The following is a 22,941-nucleotide window of genomic DNA, read 5'->3' on the forward strand; positions in this document are numbered from 1 at the left end:
GTAGCAGTTAAACGTTAAAGCTGTTACTCTTAATGAATCCGGCACATAGTAGCGGCCTCCACAGCGGTTACAGTACCGTGGTGATTGATTCATTATCAAACGCGTGGTTAATGTTGCTTGTGTTAAAACAATCGTCAAGATTTTCTCATACCATCGGCCATTCTTATTCTTTTGAAATGAAGTTTCGTAGAAAATGCCACAATAAACTGTTGAGTCTCCAGGTTTCAATCACTTTCTCTTCGCTAACATTTTAGACTATTTTGTTATTTTGATCATTTAGGAACTAGAGATGTCATTTATATAAATACCTTGAAAATTGTATTTATTACTTTGCGTGGTATTATCAGATCAAAAATGAACTAGAGATGTCTATCTTTATCATGTGATGACAGTCTCTGTCGTTTCGAATAGATAATTTAATCTAGTTTATACGCTTTTATAGGGAAGTATAGAACTCAAAAAAATAAAAAAAAAAAGAGAAAAATAATTAATGCTTGTTATCTCCTTGGCGCAAAGTTCAACTCATCTCAAATGATTTGTCAAGCAATAAAAACGATTTGAGAAGATAATAGTTCCATTTATACGAGAGGAGTAGTTTGTAAAATGCCCAGGGGGGGGGGCAGCTGGGCAAAAGTACCGACGGGTATGTGCAGGTCCTAAGGGTACCTTTTCCAATATGTTTAAAATGCACTGTAAGGGTCTGCACTGTAAGGGTAGAAATTTCAGAAAATTCCTGAAAAATCTAGATATTTTGACTAAAAATGCTAGAATTTTGACAATGTTTTGCACGAAAGGGATCGAAAATTTGGGAGAAAATGCACTCTAAGGGTATGATTTTCACTGATTTTTGCTGCACTGTAAGGGTGCAATTTTAAAAGCCAATTTTGGCCCGCACATACCGTCAGTCCGCAAACCCCGGGGTAAAATGTGATCTGTGGAGGAGATCCTAGAGATCCTATTCATTGAAACATGAATAGAAAGTACACTCCTCCATAATACTCGTTTCTAAATTGCTTGTCTCAGATAAATTAATCGTCTCAGTATAAATAAAACTAATGGTTAATACTCAAAGCAATTTGTCTACAAATTTTCATTTAACTTTAAGTCCAGTTTATAATAATGCTATACAAGTTCGAAGGCCACCGTGTGAGCACATGGGCCTCTATGAACCGCTCTTTGTTCGGTTTACAATTTTCTTAAGATAGAGTTTTTTCCTAGGGCTCCCCCTGACTTTGAATTTAAAGTTTGCATCCTTTAGTGACGTGTTCATTTCTTGGGCTTTCATACACCACTCTTTGATTGTCTTCCTTTCACTTTTCGTAAGATCTTCTGTCACACGGAAAGGCAATCTTTCTCCTTTAGTGATTGCTCTTAACACTGTATTTTTGTCTTCTTCGTTTGCAAATCGGACTTTTATTGGTCGATAGCGTTTTTCATCTTCCTTTTCCTTCGAAAATTTTCCGATTCTTTGAGTTTCTTCAATCTTTATATTCCTTAAGCTTAGTTTCTTAGGTAAGACTTTTTCATTTAGATATTCTTCGTCGTAGATTTTGGTTGACTCCTCTGAATCTTCAGTGGATTCGTCAACACCATGAAGAATTAGATTGCACGCCGTGGATTGAATCTGTCGTTCCTCCTGTTTTTCCCTTCGAAGTACGTTTTCTATGTTTTTCTCGATTTCCCTCGACGCGACTGCTGCGTAGCTTTGTGATCTATTTTCTCCTTTCTTCTCAATGATGTCTTCCATCTTCTTTTCGATCGTTTCCATTCTATGGTCTCAAAGCTATCCTTTATTTCGCTGATCATTGTATTAACGTCTTTGGACTTTTGAGTGATTTCTACGTCCTGGGCTTTCATTATATTTTCGCAAGCTTTTATCTCCTTTCGGAATCCTGAAACTGTTGATGTTTCACATGAATTGACCCGTTCCAATAGATCAGGGGTGATCACGACACAGTTTTGACAGACAAAAGCTCTCGATTTGTATGTTAAACATAACTGGATTTGATAGATGGGGAGCTTTGAACAAATGTAGTGTACGATTCGATTGCACTTTTTACATTCAAGTGTGTCTTTGGATCTTCCTTCTTCACTTGTAACACATTCAGATGGGCTGCAAAGGTCGTAAATCGATGCTGAATTCGGTTGTTTTCATAGATTTTCCTGAATTTTCTCCGCCATCTTTACATCTTTTAACAACATTATCTTTTCCTAGAAACGGGTAATTGTATTCTTCCCAGCGATTTAAAGTGGAATCTAAACTTTTTTCCAAACTCACATTAGAGGGCGTACGGAAATAGAACCCCTGTATGCCCCTCTACATTAGCCTACACTGTATTACTTCGTTTTAGCGGCCCAGGCGTTTATTAATTATTACCGCAATTTGCATGTCACAGTACTTCTTTTTGACAACATGTTTTAATTTTTATATAACAACATGTTTTAATAGGTGCTAAAGGTGCAGAAAAATACAGTAAATTTGGACGGCGTTACTTAGTTTACCCAAGAAGCAGGGGGACACAAAGACCAAACAAGTTGCAATCAAGCTCCCTCTCAACGCCAACAGGTTCACAAATTAGGGGAGGACTATGATGTAATGGAATGGAAATACAAAAAAATGTAGGTAAGAGGCTCAAAAACATTTTGAAGTTTGAGTTGAAGTTAATACAGTCAATTAAATTATTCTTTCAAAAAAAATTTTTCGATTAAGGAAAAATAATTGATTTGAAAATTTAATGATTGATTGCAAAATATTTTGAACCTAATAAATTGAAGCAGTAGTAAAATAAACAAAACTGGAAGATATTTGCTTTAAATGTAAATTAAAGTCTATCCTGATATAATTGGCAATTTAAACAAGAATACCTGTAACTTTTGATAGTCAAATATAATTGCGAAATTTTTTATTGCTTGTTTTAGAGAATGAGAATCAAAAGCGCTATATTTCAATGTATTTTTGGTTGAAAAATTCGCGATTTTTAGCGGTTAAATTTGCGATTGCAAAAGATTGAGCTTTTTTTCTACTTCTGCTACAACGTTCATTTTTACAGCAGTGGTAGATCAACCTTAGGTTAAGAAGGTGTTCAAATTTCAAGGCAAACGGAAAAGTCCTTGGGAAGATATGGGACCCGAAATACCCCTATGTAGCACTTTTCTGTGAAATATCAAATCTCTAATAGATCAAATTATAACTAAAAACGGGGGTAGTGATGATAAAACAGTTTTTCAATCATGACACATTTTATGATTTTGACAGAGATTGCAGTAATCGTTCGCCGTGACATAATTTCACTATACCGAATACACGCTTTTTTTTTTATAAGAATACACTTTATAAGAATGTCCATGATGAAAATGGCCAAAAAATTAAGAATATGCTAAGAATATCACCATCATGGAATTTTGAGACGTATGTACTAAATGTTAAATCTAGTCTGAATTAGGATCATAACCTAAGAATGCTGTAAGAATATTTTAGGATGATTTTTCCAAAAAAGTTAAGAATATCCATGATGAAATGGATTTACACCATTCTTATAAAAAAAAAAGCGTGTAAGATCATCTGGACCATCTCAAACTGTTAACCCAGCTGACACACAATGTTGTTTCATCGTTCATCTAACGTTATATGGACGTTGTGGACGTTAGAAAAACGTTGAAAAAATGTTGTGTGCCTTTAACGTTTTTTATAATTTAAATTTCGGGCGAGAATTATTTTAGAGCACTTCCACTTTCTTTCATTGAATATTTCGATTTTAGAAAGGTTCGATGGCTTCTATGCTATTCCAAGTCTTATTCGAGCAAATTTGAGCTTTTAAATCCTGAGATACTAAGGACCTAAGTCTTAAGTCTCAGGTTAAAACTCAGAGCTGAAACTCTACTTTCCAACTGTAGTTTAAGGCGCTTAAAAATCATTTGTGGTGTTCAAAATTTCGCCGGGAAATCCCCTTTGTCTCAAATATTCTGTCCATGATTGTAGTACTTTTCTGCCTTGCTTTAAAGATTATCGAACATAGTCAAAACGTAAAAACAATTATTTCCCACAAATTCGCAGGCCACTGTGCGGACACATGGGGCCTCTATGAATCGCTCATACATTTTGGCTTAATTATTTACATTGTTATAATATAGACAGGTATGCAACAATAGTGACACTTTCAATCATATTCAAACTTTTTAGCTTTCCAGGCCACACTAAGGGTCTCTTTAAATTCTTGAACTGAGGATGAGTTGACTACTTTTGAAGGCGAATCAATATGGGAACGATCCCTCAGGAAGTGTTTGATCCGTTCAAGCAACTTGTTTTTATCCCATATGCTTCTAGTTTGATTAGGAGCCGTTGATGAGGAACCGAGTCGAATGCTTTTGCAAAGTCAAAATATATTGCGTCTACTCTTGTCTTCCAAATAGACGGGGGGGGTCTGAACAAGCAGGGGGGTAGGAAAATTTTCTAAATTCTAATAAGCGGGGTGGGTGGAATAAGAGGGGGGGGGTAATTTGAAGACAGAATTTTTTTTAACTGATATCAATTTCAACAACAAAAAAGAAACTTTAACAAATGAACACGTAAAATAAGGACCAATAACTAACAAAAAGGAAAATTTTAACAAGTTTAAGGTCTATCTGCACTGTAATAAAATATTGAATTATTCGAATTTAATTAGCGGGGGGTCTTGATAAGAGCGGGGGGGGTGGATTTTTTTCTCTTAACAAATTAGCGGGGGGACGTCTATTCGGGAGACAAGAGTACGGCTTTACCGTTTCCAATATCTTCGGTACAAGCATCTAGGTAGTTTAGTAATTGTGTTACAGTTGACCGGTGGTTGATGAAGCCATTTTGTTTGCTAGATAGTAATTTCTCTTGATCAAGATATGTCATAATATGGGTTTTGAAGATCTTTTCCATTATTCGGCAAACCATAGATGTTAAACTAATTGGACGATAATTTTCTTCTATATTTCTGTTTTCTTTTTTATAGACAGATGATACTTTTGCAAGTTTCCAGTCCTTCGGAAGACAACTCTCATTGAAAGATTTTGTCATTATCAGGAAAATCGGTTCTGCGATGTATTCAGCAAGCTCCTTGAGCATCCTTGGGCGAAGCTCATCTGGGCCAAGGGATTTATTCGGATTTAACTTTTTCAATTCTTTCCTTATAGTTTCAGTGAGTATGTTGATCTCAACCTCTTTATCCGTCCTAGAATCAAATTCAGGGAGCTCCTCGAGTGGCTCACGTGTAAAAACACTGCAGAATTGGTTCTGGAGGATGCCAGCTTTACTTTTATCGTCATACTTAATGGAGTTTTCGTCATTTGGATTCTCAAGCAGAGGGTAGATTCCAGATTTTGCCTTGAGGTTAGTATGTATTTCCAAAATCTTTTTGGGTTCGTTTTGGACTGTTCGCTGATCTTTTTTTCGAATTCTCTTTTGGATCGAGTCAGGGCTCTTTTGGCGATATTACGGCTTATTACATACTCTCTTCTATATCTTTCAGTGTCTTCATCATGTAGAGAGTTGATCCATTTTCCATGTGCTTTTCGTTTTTCATTAATTAGGTAACAAGTGATTTAATGGGCATTTGCCTTTTTTGATCTTATTTGACAAGTCTTTGTTGTTATTGTTGGAAGTTGGCACAAAAAGGTTTCGGACCTCGATCATTTGCTTTAGGAACAGGTTTTAGTCTATATTGTTTCCATGACGACTGTCGGTTATGAGGGAGAATCCGATCGAGTGACTCATCGCTTTGCATTTGGATTTTCTTGGGTGTTATGGTTAGATGTATTTTGGTGGCCACCATGACAGGTGTTGTGACGGGCGTTGATGATTTTAATGTAAGTAAATTTGGTGTTATGAAGTAAGTTTTATAAGGCATTGTTGGCTAAAGAGACCAGAAAACTTGTTCGAGTTAAGGAGACATGCGAGTTATAAAGGTTTGAGTTAAAAAGACTTTATTAGGAATACCAGGAGGACTACAATTCTGGAATAAAGTAAAGAGTTATCATGAACATAATACATGGTCCAAGGCATTGAAACAATATATTCAATCGTTGTGATAAATAGATCAAACAAAGTTGGATATTTAAACACGTCCACTACCTAGCACTTTTAACCCGGGGGGGGGGGGGTACTAGGGCAAGATGGGCTACGGGGATGCTCCGCTGGTCAGGGTACCTTTTTTAACCTCTACGAGTCCCAGGTAGGGTCGCAAAAACACCGAAATAGAAAAATCAGTCCCTCGTAGGGTGCCTATTTTTGGAAAGTTTGGGGAAAAAGTAGAAAATTTGAGAACATTTTGGAATTTTTTCGCAAATTTTGAGTCCCACGTAGGGTCCATTTTCAGATCTCAGCGGAGCACCCCCGTCGGTCGACAAGGGTAGTACCCACCCCGGGACTTTTAACTTCTTGATATTTTATCTAAAGTTCGACTTTTCAGAGGCTCCTGTGGCCTAAGTTTTGTTTTAAATACCCTCAAGTTGTATACCAATTGATTCAGAATTTCACGTAGATTTAAAAAATGCAATAAAAAGCAAACATTTTTGTATCAAAACTTATGGCCCTTCGAAGTACTACTGGTATTTTGACCTCTCTACTACGAGTATATCCCTAGCCGTGTCAAATTCTTGTTCATAAACACCAACCTGGTTTGACACCCCAGCATCATAGATGAACCCATTAGTTTCTACTCCATCTGTAAAAATCGTTTCCGATGAATAAATCATGCTTAGATTTTATTCTTCACTGTGAGAGGCCTTATACTTTTCTAAATCCATGCTGGATTCAGCCCCTAAAATATTAAAAGGTGACTAAGATGATCCCGTGATCATCGACCCTTATGGCTTTTGAATTTTTTTGAACCCAAAAATGGTAGCAAAGCTACTCTTGTCTCCTGAATAGACAGGTTTAGCCGACAGAAAATTATCAAACAAATGACTGAACATGAAGGGTATTGTGATGTAGTTTCTAACCTGATGTGCAACCTAATTGTTTTTTCGCCGATTTTTGCGAAAAACCACAAAAACTGATTATGACATCATGATCGATGACGCCATAAAAACTAAAAATTGAATTTCTCAAGGGTTGATTATCCAATCGTCTTCAAACTTTCACCAAAGATGTAAGCTAAAGTGAGCTAAAGTCGATCATTTGAAAAAGAAATTTTTTTCGAAATTCTGATTATGTCAGCAAAAAATAGGATTTTTCCTTTTTTCTTTCTGCTGACGTCATCAAAATTTCGAAGAAATCTTATTCACATTTACACAAATGCTTTAATTTTACTAAATGATTCTACATTTCATGTTTTGAAACGTTTCAATTTTATGAGAAATGTTTCTAAGTGGCACCGTATCATTAATATACACGTAAATGTTTTATGATTCTTTCGGGGAAAGTTTAAAGGTATGAAATGGTATTCAAATAGAATTGATTGTGGTTTCGGAAAAATTCACGTCGGCTTTTTAGCGATACCTCTGCCTCAAAGAAGGATTAAACAAATAATTATATTAGACAAATATTAATACTACACGTTTTTTTATAAGAACATCCAAAGTTTTTTTAGCCTTCGGATTTTCTTAGCTTTTTGGGTTTTAAGCCTAAAAATGTTTTTAAAATGTATTTAATTTCACCGTTTTGTGACCATTTTTATCTATTTTCCTAAGAAATTGGCTGTTTTTGAGTCCGCGAAGCCTTAAAATGTTCTTAACTTGTTCTTAACATTTTGGCCATCGAAGGCCTTATGTTCTTATATAGTTTGTTCTTATAAAAAAACATAAAAAAACGTGTACTAAAACATTGTCTTTTTTATTTTGGTCTGGCATGTGTACTTTAACTGATGCATCTTTCTTTCAACACAGACAGAGACTTGATTTTTCAATGTCTCTCACACAGTCTTAAAATGTGGATTTTATCTTGTTTTTAAGAGCTTGTTGAGAGACTTGGTACAAATTGAATCGGTTAATCGGACTGAATTTAAAAACGTGTATCCATGTACAGAATATCCTAACTTCAGTGATGGATCTGATGCGTTTCAGAATTTACGATGGAGAGTTTCCTTATAAGGAATCTCCGTCATAAAGTTAAAAACTCCCTTAGATCCGCCACTGGAGTTTCCGGATTGGGAGTGGTCATACCTCATATCGAAGTCTCAGTAGCTCTTGGAGTGGTGGCTTTTACTTTGTTTGTTTGTTTTTAGGATCTTTGTTTTGAAGAAGGCATGAGACGTTGCAATATAAATAAAGGTAATTTGCTATATTTCAAAAGTCAGTTTGAGTGTTTCTTGAATCGCCCCCGTTACAGAAACCAAGTAAGTGTTCATACAGTGTTGATTCTCTTATTTGATTCTTAATGGGAAAAGAATCTTTTTCGAATTAGAGAGAAAGATTCTAATTACATGCTTTTTTATAAGAATAAACTATATAAGAACATTATAAGAACAAATAAGAAAATTTTAAGGATTCGTGGACTCGAAAATACCCAATTGGACACCCCTTAGGAAATTGGACAAAAATACTTACAAAATGGTGAAAATAAGAACAAAATAAGAACATCCAAAGGCTTCAAAAACTTTGGATGTTCTTATAAAAAATGTGTAGAGGGAGTATTTCATACCACTTTCCTTTTGAAGTTTTGAAGTTCGAATTAGAAAGAAGGTGAAACCATATCTTTGCTTGTGGATGCTTTTGCAACGAGAATATCAATTTATCTGACATTGCAAGGCCCCCGGTACCCCCTGGGGGTACTTAGGCACGTAAAGGGTACGGGTTTGTGCCACCCTTAAGGGTGTCTTTTGGAACCTGGCAGTCCCTTTAAGGGTTGTAAAATCAGAAAATTAAACTTCAGTCCCAAGTTAGTCCCAATAAGGGTAGTTAGTAAAGTTCACAAAATTTTCCTTTTTACTCCTTTATTAAGGGCTGAGGGTCGAAAGTCGGGCGGTACACCCCTGTCTCAGCTCACAACCCCGGGTGAAGGTGAATCCTCATCAGGGAGCATTGTTGTTTTTCCTACAGGCTATAATAATATGAGCTCTGTTACCTGCGACTCAAATAATAACTGATACAAGAGTTAATCCCGCATCAGTAAGATCCTAGCGATTTCATTGGTCGAAAGACATCACGTGGAGGTGGGATATAAACCGTATCTGTCTTCCTTGCATTAACTCGGCAAGCCTCGCCACCAATACGGTTTTTAATAACCGTATATCCCGTATCCCACCTCGAGAAGACCGTGTAACTACTACAGTAACTTATATCCATCTGAAATATTTATGGTAGAATTGGTGTAAATTTTTTCCTTTCTCTTCTTTCTGTTCAATGTTCAATTCACTTTTTACATTTCATCATCAATTTCTTACTTATTATTTTTCATAAGAGTCAATGTAATATATCGAAATATTACACGTTTCTAATGATAAGAACAAAGTAGAAAGAACAATACACTTCTTAAGGCTTTGTAAACATTAAACGGGGGCCCTTATGGAATATCTTTGTTAGCTTTAGTAAATTAGTCCAAAGTACTATCCAAATTTTGAAATTAAGAACACTTTGTGAATATTGTTGGGCTTACAACCAAAATATTGGGAGCATCTCCAAACATCCATACGCTGCTTCAAAACTCCTTGATGTTGCCTCTTACATCTAACAATAAAAGAAAGGGTGCACACAATTTTACAATCAATTTCAATATTTTGTGAGTATTTTTTTGAGAAAGTGGATATTATAGAGTCTGCAAAGCCTTGAAATATTCTTAATATTTAGTTCATTGAAGCCTTTATGTTTTATATAGTTTATTCTTATAAAAAATGTCTACAGTACCTCTTGACTGTTCTTGAATAATTAAATTTTTTCATGTTCTGTGGCTTCGTTAAAACCACTATTCATTATTCTCCTTTGGTACTCCTTTCAAGATATTGTTTCTTCATTGTGCCCCTTAAAATAAACTTCACACATGGAGTCCAATTCATTTCAACAGTGTGAAAAAAGGAAAATGGCCTGTAAACTTATCACTACTGTATTTCTTTCTAAATTTTATAATATTTTATGGAGAAAATGTTATACTTTGATATATTTTGGTAAAAGATGGACTCACATGAATACGGTAACAAATGTTATTTTTGAAAACATAACATATAGAGGTTTACTGCCTGATTGGCGTTTATCAGTAACGTAAATAAAGGCTGGGATACACGAGGTTGAGTCATATGGTCCGACCTACGATACCCTGGAAATGCACTGTAAGGGTGTACTTTTCATAAAATGCACTACAAGAGTTTTATTTTAGCTGGATACACTGTATGGGTGTGTTCGGGGCTGCTGAGTTGCAAGTGTGAGAGTAAAAATCTGATATATCTTTATAGCTTTGACTCGCACCCATTTTGATTTGTTTTGAGCATTGTGTTGACAGGCTAATTTTCAGGTTGCTTCATCAAAAATAAGATTTTAAAACAAACTGCACTGTAAGGGTCAGAGACTTTTGGTAAAATGCACTGTAAGGGTAACTTTTCACTGCTCAAGAGCTACACTGTAAGGGTCCGATTTTGAAGGGCAATTTTTTGGGACATTTCGTCGTTTAGAAATCGAGTGCCCCCCCCGGGAAATGAGGTTGAGTTCGAGCTTTTATTCGATTGAGTTACTCTATAGTGATTTTATTTTGTATTTTAGGTCATCCACAGACCGTCAAGTTTCATCATGATCTAGTAAGTACAGTCCCTCATCAATTTCTGCCTTTACATGTGGTTCTTCAAACTTATACTTATGATATAATTGCCGTAAATAAATTTTGGTCATCGTAAATTGCGATCATTAATTATTTTTTCAGACAACTGACCTTCTTAAAACTAACATTAGCGTTTTTTCTTAATTAATCGAGCAATTTGTAAATGTCATTAATCAAAATTTGAGCTAACGTGTCTTTGTAAGAACTAAAATGATAAACTTTTGATTTGATCCTTTCCTGTATTAGTCTATGATCTAGGGCTGAACCCCGGGCCGGATCATATCAAAAACTTTGCACTTTGTACAAAATGGTACTTGATACCTCTCTGTTTGATGCTTAGCAACTAAACAGATGGGTAAGGGGTAAGTGGAAAGATGCCCTCGCCTTACGTTCTCGGGTAGACAGCTAAAGCAATAGCCGGAACCTATGGGTTGCCGTGTTGCCGTTGACTAAAGTTGCAAACTAACATACTTACTTAACTTGTATCTAGTCTTAAGCGATTCCATTATTTTCATAAGAACCTAATTTTATTCTCAGTTCTTATCAAAAACAAACTTCTTAATTTGTATTTTCGGAACAATGAATTTAATTGAAAAATTATCCTGGTAATTTTACAACCAACGGAAATTGAGGAAATCGTATACACATTACTAAGTATAAAAAACTTTTCTGTGTCATCAAAAATTAACATTTTGAAGGTAGTTGTGTGTTTTTGAGAGGGGCAAAGCAGGTTAGCAGGATGACAGTCAAGGTAAGAAAAACTTTTTCTTTGAACTTTCCAGCGTGCAGCATTTTTTGTAAAATGTGTGAAAATTTCAAACTGATAAGTTTGTAACTTGAGAGTTAGACGGTGATTTTGGTACCCTTAGAAAGGCATTCTTATTACTCCGAATTTAATGTACCCTTAACTAGTGAAGACTGTTATCTCATAAAAACATAATCTGGCTATCTGCCAGATGACGTCATCATATGATTGGGCAGAAAGCATGAAATTCTGATGAAAATTGATGTATAAAACATGGCTTGAATATGTTCCTATCAAAAGTTATGAATGCAGAATTTTTGATGACGTAAAAACTTAAAAAGCTCGTAATTTCAGAACAAGTTGGCCAAATTTCATGTTTTTACATGGATCCCCTCCCTGTCTTTTTCATTCGGGTGGGGTAGAAAGACATGGGTTCCGAAACAAACTCCTAGGACCGAAAAAAACTGGCCGACTTCGCATGATGACAATGACACTAAATGGGTTAGTGAATCTATCCAGGTTTCTACTCCATGAATTTTAGCTGCTATCGAGTCAGCTGGAATCACTAATTCTAATGTGTCTTTTAATGAAGTATCAAAGTATCTCTTTAATTCAAACTTAAGCCAACTTGTTGTTTTTCTTCTTGAAGAATTTATGAGATACCGCCCATATGCTGTTGATTAATTACACGTTTTTTTATGAGAAAAAAAAAAGAACATAAAGCTTCAATGGCCAAAATGCTAAGAACAAGTTAAGAACATTTTAAGGCTTTGTGGCCAATTTCTTAAGAAAATGAACAAAAATACTCTCAAAGTGGCGAAAAAGAACATTTTAAGAAAATTTTTAGGCTTGAAATCAAAAAAGTCAAAAACATCCGAAGGCTTCAAATATTTTGGATGTTCTTATAAAAAACGTGCGTAATAAATACCTGAAGCTCTGTTCACGTAGAGATTTAATTGATAGCAGTGCTTAAGTGAACCTCCTTCTCAGTATGATAAGACTGACTTACTAATATGAAACGATACAGTTATGATTATTGAGTTCAAAGCCGGAAGGACTAGAGTGAAATCTTCAAACTTTGTCATGCAAAAAACAACTGAAACCTGAAGATTTGCGCCGCTTTTGGATTGACGAATTTAAACTATAGTACTACACTAGCGATAGATTTTACTTTCAATCCGGCGTTGGTTAGTGTGAAATGATCGCACTGTTCTATTATTTTGCTGATGTTTTTTATTTCTTGTTTTAGAATCTGATCGAGGAATTCAACGATGCTCGTCAACAGGTATGTCAATGTTTTTGTTTATTGTTTGATAGTACGTTGAATACCGTCCTTTTGTATAAGATTTGTATTGAGGTTTCATCCATTGATTTGTATTGAGGTTTCATCCATTTATAGGCTGCGTTTAGACCAGCCTGGCATTTGTAATTGCTTGCAGTATTCTTTTCAATTCTACTGTTCCGCGCAATTGTTCGGTTTGTCAAACGCCTAATGATGACAGCGTGTTGGCATTTCGTTGGCATTTGAAATGCCATTTTGAGCAAAGGAATCCCCTTTTCTGGCATTTCAAATCAAACAAAGGAACCAAAACAAAGAGAAAAAATGATATTTTTGATTTTTTAAAGTATTTGCACGTTTTTTATTCAGTTCTTTCTATAGATTGTAAAATTTGCAAGATTTGCCATAGCCTAGCCCTACGGCAAAAAGGTTCAGTCTTAATGACTGCAGTTCTTGAGAAATTCCATGCTTTTCATTGTTTGATCTGTCAAAGTTGAACTTGAAGGAATCACCTTTTCAGTAATGACTCTAAAAAGACGATTCCTTAAATGCCATGACAGAAAATTCAATGGAAAAGCTATTAAAATCGACTCACTCATGAGCAAATGCCAAATTACAAAGTGCCAGTTGGTCTAAACGCAGCCATAAAAGCGACACATGAAGACTCAAGGGATTTAATCACTTTGGTGATGGTTTCAAAACGAGGCAGTCGTTGCACTCAAAGTAATTTATGTAAAGGCGTACAGTCCTTTTGTACAGGGTGTCCCTAATTAAAGTATCGAGTCTGAACATGCGATTGAGTAGAAAAGTTTGTGTGTGTTATCGCTAAAATATAAGAACGTTCTCCATCACACAGGCTTATTACAAAAGGTAGTTACAACATATAAATTAATCGTAATGACAAAGAAAAAGAGGGAGAGCTTAAAATAGAATTTTGTGAACACACACATAAAACTTTCTACTCATAGTTGTGTTTCGACTGGATACTTTAATTAGGGACACCCTGTATAAGATTTCCATTTCCACACTAAGATTCTTGCCACTTTTCCGAAATCTTTAAGCTATCTCTTCCGAGATAACTGGCATGAGATTGGATGAAATTCCGCGTATTATATCATTATTTTCCACGTTTTACTATCCCTCTAATGGTAGATAGCACCTACCCGGGGGGGGGGTACTAGGGTTGGTGAATGAGGGGTATGTGCAGACGGGACCTCCGAAAACCGACCCTTAGAGAGACCAAATTTTAGTGAAAAAGTGACCCTTAGAGAGACTTTTTCGAAAAATTTTCTCTGATTTTCAAAAATTTCCTACCCTTAGTGAGATTTTTTGTAATTTTTTCTCTCAAAATCAAAATTTTTTCTAAAAATCGTGATTTTTTTCCCACCCTTAGAGAGACTACTTTGAAATTTCCTGATTTTTGTAAGCCTTAGAGAGACTTTGAAAGGTGAAAAACCCGACCCTTACCGTCCGCACATACCCAGCACCTATTTTTGCCTAAGTACCCCCCCCCTCGGGAGCACCTACCATCAGTAGTGTAGTGGTTTGCCGAAAATTTGCTCAAAGTTGGAAGTCAAATTTCCTCAGTAATAAAAGTTGCTACTAAAAGACTTTGCGAGGGTGGCGAGGACGGAAAGTTTCATCCAGTATTATCCACGCCAACTCATTGTTATGATTGTTATAGAGTGCCAAAAACGAGGCCAGACACGCGCTTAACCATAAATTGCTTTGTGGTTATTTGAAAAATCAATCGTCTATTGTCTCATTATCAAATTGTTTTGTCTTTTTTAATTAATCCTAATTTTAATGACGTTGTTTTTATTTGGATGTCAAAAAAATATTATTTCATTAGTCATCTTAAGGCCGGTGTCCACTTTCGCGCGAAGCGCGCGAAACTTTTCACGTTATTTGTAACGTCATTGGTTGATTAAAAAAAGAAGCAATTCCATTAGTCAAAATTGATTTTAGTGAAAATTCGTCGGTTCTAGCCCTTTCGCTGGACTTTAATGGGTCTAATCCTTTGCATTGGAGTGTCCCACGAGGTTTAGGAACATTGGGAACCAGCGAAACTTTTTTATGACGCAATCTTTTCTTCAGGCAAAAACGTTTAAAAAAAAATCTTTCGCGCGCTTCGCACGAAAGTGGACACCAGCCTTTAGTCGAATTTATTACTCGTCAAATAATTTTTTGATTTCAATGTTGTAGTGGGATTTTGAGAAGAAAGTGGTTTTGAATTTTTCACGCAAGATTCTTATAAATGGAAAGCATGTGAAAAAGTCGGACTGTTTTTCAGCCAAAAAGTCTTTAGTAAAGAAAAAGGACAGCTGAATTCTAGCGTTCCTGTATAGCCCTTTTAAGGGTAAACTTTCCCTGTCTAGCCCTTTGTAGGTTAAACTTATCTTCCATAGTTTTATGATTTTTTTTTACTTTTTAGGGTCCAGCCGACAGTGAGACCATGGGTACGAATCAAAATTTAAACGATTTTCTTTTAAATTGTTCATTTATTTTAAAACATTAGCTTGTACATAAAATTACGAGATTGAGATTTTTCCCTTTAGATTTCGACGTATCAATATTCAGGCCCGGCGGAAGCGTAGAGACCGGACTCAGACTTCAGCCTCCCCACTTTTACGGTTGTCCCCCTGCAATTTATAATCTCTTGTACACGTTTTCGGATGTTCTTATATTCTCTTGAGTTTCAAGCCTAAAAATTTTTATTTGGATCTTATTTTCACTAGAAATTTTAGTTTTAGAGTCCCCAAAGTTTTAAATTGCTCTTTGATCGTTATATTTTTGCCATCGAAGTTTATGTTCTTATATAAAAACGTTGTATGATTTTAGAATGCTTCGATACAGTGAAGGATGTGATTACAAATCTGTTTGATTCAGTTTCCTCCAATGAAAACTTGGCTGTCAGTAGAAATCTATCTAAGCTGAATTCTGTTTTACACAACCAAAAGTTCCAAGCACTCCTTAACGTAAGTGTTTTATTTTATAACAGTTCGGCAAAATGGTTAGTTCCGCAAAGCTGCAGTATTCCAAAACGTTCTGCAAAGTACACATGATTCCGTTCACCACCCTGCCACCCCGTTCTTTGTTCAAAAAGACAGGCGTTTTCAAATTTGACAACGGAAAAGCTGCGAAATCTGACAACGTTGCTAAATTTGACAGCACTAAAGTTGTGGCCTTTTGCAGCGCTGTGAATCTATGCAATTTTCCGAAATTATAATAACCCTATCTTCAAGGTATCAAAGCCAAACAAACTAAGACTTAATTTGGATGAAAGTCCTTCGAATTTCTTCGGACTTTCACATAGGTTTAGTAGAAATATATTTTGCTGGCAAACAGCTGATATTAGTATAGCTGGTTTAAAGAAATATGGGCTACTCTCAGGTGCCTAATGAATACCTATTTCCCGTTAGTGATTCTTGGAAATACTTTTAGGTATTATGCTCTAAAACCGCATAATTTTAGGCTATAGATCTACCTTCAGAAATACAATTTCGACCCTTCATCTTTTATTCAAACTCAATTCGGCCGTAAGAATTTACTGTGAAAAATGTCAGGCCTAAAGTTGTGATCTAGGACGAAAACAAGCGTTTATAATGATGTCACAGAGTTAGTGTTAATGTTTTGAAACTTCCTGATTTAAAAATCAATAAAGATTTTCATGGTCGCGTGAAAAGAATTTATATGTAATCATGAATAAATTCTTAAGCTAAGAAACGTGAACATACGATATGAGGTTTTAATCTTTTAAATGTTCCTGATATACCTTTTTGTTTTCAGAATCTTATACAAAGGAATCTTACAAAAGTTTACTTAAGAATTCATTGATCAATACTTTTAAGAAAAGTTTTTTGTTGGGTAAACTCTGTTACCTTTTAAAAATCTTTGTCATCATACTCCTTCCCTTGAAGTTGACCAGAAAAATGTTACACCGGGGAGCGCGTTAACTATCGTTAAACTCCTTTTTGACCGTAGTCGCGCGGTTAGGCGCGTGCCACTTTATTATTTAGTTTACCACCCTAAAATCGATCCAATCCTTTTTTTACACTTTTTTTATTATCTTTCGGCCCGAAAAAAGACAAAATAATGCCCGCGCGGCAATTGGCGGCTACGGTCGAAAAGGTGTATTGAAAAGACGTAATGCTTGAACACGTAAAGCGGGTCTAAGGCCTAGTATTCTTAGATAGGGAGATAAGGCCACTCGCTCTCTCAGCCCAAAGTATGTAATTCAAACTTTTCTAATACAATTGAGTCTCTTAACTCGAACCTCTAGAACTCGAATGTCTTCTAAATTCGAACGATCTTTCTGGATCCTTCAGTTAACAATACCTAATGAATCTTACTCTATAACTCGAAATCTCCTTAAGCTCGAACAAATTTGCATCCGTGCATGTTCGAGTTAAAGAGACTCCACTGTATCAAATCTTCCTATACCTTTAGTACTAGGCTTCAAGTGTGTCAAAAAAGTCTTACCAATTCAATATTTGGGAATCCTTTAAAGTTATCTGACACTAGATGTAGAAACTTTCTTCCGATACGCTTAAGCTCTGACGGTTGGAAAAGGTTTCAACTCCTAGAAGGTTTAGAATACGAAGTTAAGCCAGACCACGTCAAGGTTTTTGTAGTGGGAGGCCTGAACCCGCTAAGCCGTTGTTTTCAGAGATAATCGGGCTCGACTAAAGTATTTTATTCACAGCTCCTTTTAAGGCGTTAGCGTGAGCCGCCTTACCGCCAAACCGCCTTGAAAGCGTGTCTAGTCATGAACAGAAAATCACAGTCTTTGTTACGGTTTGATAGCAGTCTAACTTGTTTGTTTGTTGATTAAGAATGAAGTCTACCCTCTTAAGTCTCCTCTTATGTTTAAATAACTGTTTAACGTGAAGGTTTTTCACTTTGCTCTTAGAAGAGAGAGAGGCTCTTTATGTTTTCTCAGCAAACGATTAGAACAAAAAAATAAATTTGAGGGGTCTTTTGGAGTAACGAGAAACCTTGAAGGCCTTTAAGTGTGATTTAGCGAGTTTTGAAAATAACAAAAATATATTGATTCCTTTGCTATGGTTGGACGGTTGTACTGGTTATGGGTGTGCAATGATGCCATGTTGTATTTTGTGAATTTATGATTTTTTTCTACTTATTTTGGTGATCTTCTCGCAGTTTTGCTCAATCGAATCAAACCAAAGTACCAAATACAGTCGATTACACTATATTTTTGCTAAGAATTGGTAAATTTTCGATGAAGATTGACTGTTCATATTGTTTTTGTCAGTTTTGAGCCTTATTGTTCTTATAAAAAAGTGTGATTATCAACCAGCAAGTGAAAGTAAACAGTGGAATTAAAACTAGGTAGATTGAAGTCTCAATAAAAGATGGAGGTAAGAAAAAGTGATTAAAAACCGTTAGTTTAGCTACGCCAACTATACACAACGTTGTTTCAACGTTCATCGAACGTGTTATAATGGATGGTAAAAAAACATCCAGTTTTTGCAGCCGAGATGAGTTTGTTGGGCCACACTCGAATTCATACACAAAATTGAATATTCTATGATAAAATGACCAGGAAATAGGGTATTTCTATTTTTCTAGTACATAACCCTTAATGCATCATTCAAAAGATATGCCTTTTGTTGATTTTTATATCAGAAAATATCCTGCCGGATCTTTCTGAAAACAGTTATTTTCCGGCCAATATTAATACGATTGTATTAAAGAAATTTTTTGAGGATGTTACAATGGATTAAGTGCAGTAGTGCTTAATTTGTAGTTTAGAATGTCTGACGCAGGACCCCAAGTGTGAGTGGAGCAAGAGTTGGGGAAAATTGAGTTTGTTTATTGAAAATGTTTTAAATATTAAAGTAATAGTTAAAAAGTCGCTTTTGAATCGCTTTGAAAAGATTCCATGAAAAATAAAAAAACTGAAATACCATGCAAGAACTGTAGAATAACGTACATAGAGTTTTTAGTATGACTATATTAGTACTTCAGTTGCACTGGAAAAAGGACATCATTATCTCCGAGGGGTAAATGACTCTATAATTGGTGTACGATAATTTTGGACTTTTTGATATTTCCAAAGAATTTTTGACTTTTTGACTTTTATTTGACATTAGTGACTTTGGGTCTGAAAGGCTAGTATTTCAGTCGTTTTAATCTTTTACAAATATGTGACACTGTAAATCAAATATGAAAACTCGCAACAAGCAGCTCAAATAATTCGTTGTGCCCCAGGTAAGACTGGTTAGTGGTTATTATGATCGTGTACGATAATACACCCCCTTCTCACAGACCCGGTAGGATTTTTTCAGCCAGTGGAGATAAAAATAACGGACTAAGCTCGATGGGGATTGATATTCTTTTGTTTTCAAGTCAGAAAATTCAGTGGAAATGGAAAAATAGTAAATATTTTGCAGTGAAGATTGGTTTATTCGATTTTTTCAGTGGAGAAAAAAATTGGAGGATAATTTTCCACCGGGGACGATAATTTTGCCAATTTTTCCAGTGGGAAGTCTTTTTTCCCAGTGAGTCTATGAGAAGGGGTGTGATAATATTTTGAGTGATCTACCCCTCGGTTTTCTAGGGTCGGTAGTCTTTTGACAAATCTATACAATAAAGTTAATAAATATTTTTGTTATTTTACCCTAACCAACCGAACTCAGATGGTTAAAATTGCATGCTCAGAGGTAGAGTTTGAAATAAACAAAGACCGTTTTGATGATGAGAAATTGTAAGAAAAAACATCGCACTGTTTATACATATTGAATCTTTACTGATAGTCCTGATTTATGATTTTTTCGAAGCTTAACCTTTAAGGTTACATATTAGCTAAAGCATCAGGTTTCTACAGAACTGCGAATTATTTTGTGAGATTTTGCGAGACAGTTAAAACAACAGAGTCCTGTCAAAATGCAAATAAAAGGCATATAGAACTACAACTTTGAACTGACAAATGTTTCTTGCAAGCAAGCAAGCAAGCAGGATATGTTCACAAGTAGAAGTTTCAATTTCAAGTATCCATCACGATTTTTGAAGTTTATTTGTCAAAGTGACATATTTGATTCGTTTTTTTTGCGTGTTGTTACACGGTTGCGTATTGCTTCCATCAAGTTTTTAAGTTTTTATTTAATTCAGAAAGAGATTAATAATACGTAAGCTATTGGCGAATACACCTTTTTGACCGTATCCGCCTATTGCTGCGTGGGCATTTTTCTGTCCGCGTTTTACCACCCTAAAACCGTCCCAGTCTTTTTTTCACACCTAAAGACAATAGAAAAAAGTGTAAAAAAAAGGATTGGGTCAAGGGTGGTAAATTAAATAATAAATAGTCACGCGCCTGACCACGCGACTACGGTCGAAAAGGTGTATTGCAAATGTCGTTTTCAAAGTTGTTATATAGTTTCCTTTAGTCTTTGAAAAAGTATACATTGAGTGAAAATCACTTACTTGCCTTAGGACCTATATGCTATATCCATCATCTTTGATCAGAACTTTTGGCAAAAATGGTACCCTAATGTTGACAGTAGTTGATGCAGGTCGATTAATAATTCAATTTAATTTCCGTTTAAAAATGCGCTTTCACCCACTTTGAGTAGTGCTACCATGGGTACCACTTTCAAAGAAAAACTCCGATGAAAGATTTTATTTGGCTTAATTTTTCGACGAATTTCAGCCTAAATGTTCTTATAAACTGAGTTCTAATAAAAAAAAAGTGTATTGTGAAAATAACTTAATCATGCCATCCTACAGCCATTATTAAAATCACAAGGGTGGAATTAGTAAATTTTGGATATCAAGTTAACATGTAATGTAGTAAAAGATATGTGACCTCTGGCACTCACTGTTACATAACTTCAGAATAAATTTTGATGTGTGTAGTTTAGTTCCTTATGGGTGTTTACTTGCACGTGACGTTCTTTTGATGTACATATAACGTAAGGTACGTTCAATGATCGTTCTTTTGACGTCCAGCTAGGCATTTAGCTTTTAAAGTTTAAGTAAGCGCTAGTTCAACACAATATCGTATAACATGATCACTGATCTCTAACTACTCGACTGGATCGAGCTTTCCATATAAAAGGATGCGTGTCCAGTTGTAGAGCTGATTAATCCGCCATCTTGTTTTCAGTTTTTGGCGTCAATGGAGCGAGTCGAATATTTTTGAAATTCGAACGATCGAAAGTCAAACTAAAGGTAAATTTGAAAACAACATGGCGGACAAGATAACTCCAAAACTGGTCGCGCGCTTTCACAAGATGAGCTGTTAGTGAATCTAGTGCGTAAAGGAATATGATATCTGTGAACATGACCATTTATTCAGACACAGTGAACCTATTATATAATGAACGCTGCCTTTTTTTGTCGGCATTTCTGGTACTAGTAAGTTTTCCGCATTCAAAAGAAACAATCTGATTGGTATAAAATTGTTTACAAATAGTTTAGTACTGCAATAAAAAATACTAAAAAAATAGTAAAAATGCAATTCGAAGTTAATATAACATTGTCAATGTCACTGGATCATTATCTTGGAGACTGGACTTCAATCTAAAGCAAAAAACCACGGAACAGTTTAAATTTCATATCGTTTGATTTGGATTTTAAGCAGCAACATAATGGCAGCAACTCTCGAAAGATACATGCAGGTATGATTGGAACCCTTTATGTCCAATTTATATCAATTTTTACGTTGTTAATTTCTATGAATTCAGTCAAATAGTACATCCCTTTCTCACGACCCCGGTGAAATACTTTTCCATATAGTGGGGATGAAAATTTCTATAGAAACCCTGATAGATAGAAATTCTATTGTTCCCTGCTCAAAAAATCTGAGGACAGTTTTTTTAGGGTGCAATTTTTTTTATTCAAGGATGAAATCAAAGTCAGTTTCCCAGGCTGAAATCGTATTTTCGAACCGTGACGGGATTTTGGCCAAATTTTTCCTCAAATTGGTTTCAGTTGGAATTATTTATTTTTAACTTGTCAAAGAATTGATTGCGTCTTAAGAAAATTTTAGTACTAGAGAGATTTTCTGAGTTTTTGAAAAGGTACTCTTATCGAAATTTTTTGGTTATTACCTAAATTGGTGTGATTGAAACCAAACTGGAAAAAAGATTTTTTCTCGAGAAGGCGACGAAAATGAAAAAGATTTGCCAAAATAAGTTTACCTCTCTAAACGGTTTATTTTTACTAAAAAAGCACAAATTTTGGACATTGACCGAAAAACCTCAAACAATATAAAAAATATAACATGAAGTTCCAACGATTGATAATCTTCTCTAACAATGCTTCTTGATAAAGCTGTTGGAATTACAACAATCTGCATGTGAACTTCTTTAACCGATTATTCATAAAATGTTTTGATCATTCTTTTTCAAATTGATAATATTTTAGATGAAATTTCATATTGGGGAAGTCCACTTAGGTTATGATTGGTCCTTGATGGGTAAAAATAAGTACTGGGTATATACTATGCTGGGTATGTGTGGACGGTAAAATTTGAGTCTCTAGGGTACGAAACAATAAAAAGTCAACATTTTCTCTCTCTAAGGGTCGGAATTTCCCCCTTTTAAGAGGCTTTAAGGATACGAAAACAATGAAAAGTCAAGAATGAATATCTCTAAGGAATCTTTCGCAAAAATCTCTCAAGGGTTATTTTCGGAGGTCCGGCCTGCCGGTCTGAACATAACTTATATTATCTTGTAGTTGGAAAGCAGTTTAGTAGTCCATTTTTCTTATTTTTCATGCGTGGTTAAGTCTTTACAGTTGATGCTCTCTTGTTTGGTTTTCAAAGGGAGATTGGATTTTCACCGAATAGTAGAACGTCATCTTTTGTTGATGTTAACTTTCAATACTATTGAATAATGGAACGTATAGAATCGTAGAACGTCGAATTAGAGAGCGTCCACTCTTTATCATTAGAGAGATTATGTATATTCTACGGCTACGGTTGCGGGGCTGCCCATGCGGGTCGTTACCAAAGGCGACATGTCGTTGTCTACTTTTCTCTGTACGGGAAAAACACCAAAACACAGTATCAGCAAAGTCGACATAATGCCGCCGTACGTCAAATATCGAACTTGCTCACCCGCCATTACTTGCCTTACTCGCCATTTCCCTCGCCACTTTAACCGTAGCCGTAGAGAATCCCAGATACACAATCTCGCTATTGGCTATGCTTTTACGGCGATTACATGATAAGGTCATTCAAAA

The 22,941-nt window shown here is 35.5% G+C and overlaps 1 protein-coding gene across 1 annotated transcript in view; it reads left to right on the top strand.

Annotated features, from left to right (window-relative positions):
* Nucleotides 1–10,043: 10,043 nt before the first annotated feature.
* The window catches only part of LOC136803066 (55 kDa erythrocyte membrane protein-like), a 37,580-nt gene continuing 24,682 nt past the window's right edge, over nt 10,044–22,941 (top strand). The window contains exons 1-5 of the mRNA XM_067059818.1: nt 10,044–10,090; nt 10,654–10,688; nt 12,703–12,738; nt 15,167–15,191; nt 15,574–15,710. Coding sequence (XP_066915919.1) covers nt 10,072–10,090; nt 10,654–10,688; nt 12,703–12,738; nt 15,167–15,191; nt 15,574–15,710 — 252 coding nt within the window. The 5' untranslated portion in view covers nt 10,044–10,071. The remainder of the gene's footprint in view (nt 10,091–10,653; nt 10,689–12,702; nt 12,739–15,166; nt 15,192–15,573; nt 15,711–22,941) is intronic.

This window comes from Clytia hemisphaerica, unplaced genomic scaffold (genome assembly GCF_902728285.1).
Source record: "Clytia hemisphaerica strain Z4C2 unplaced genomic scaffold, Clytia hemisphaerica genome assembly, whole genome shotgun sequence".
Classification (NCBI taxonomy): domain Eukaryota; kingdom Metazoa; phylum Cnidaria; class Hydrozoa; order Leptothecata; family Clytiidae; genus Clytia; species Clytia hemisphaerica.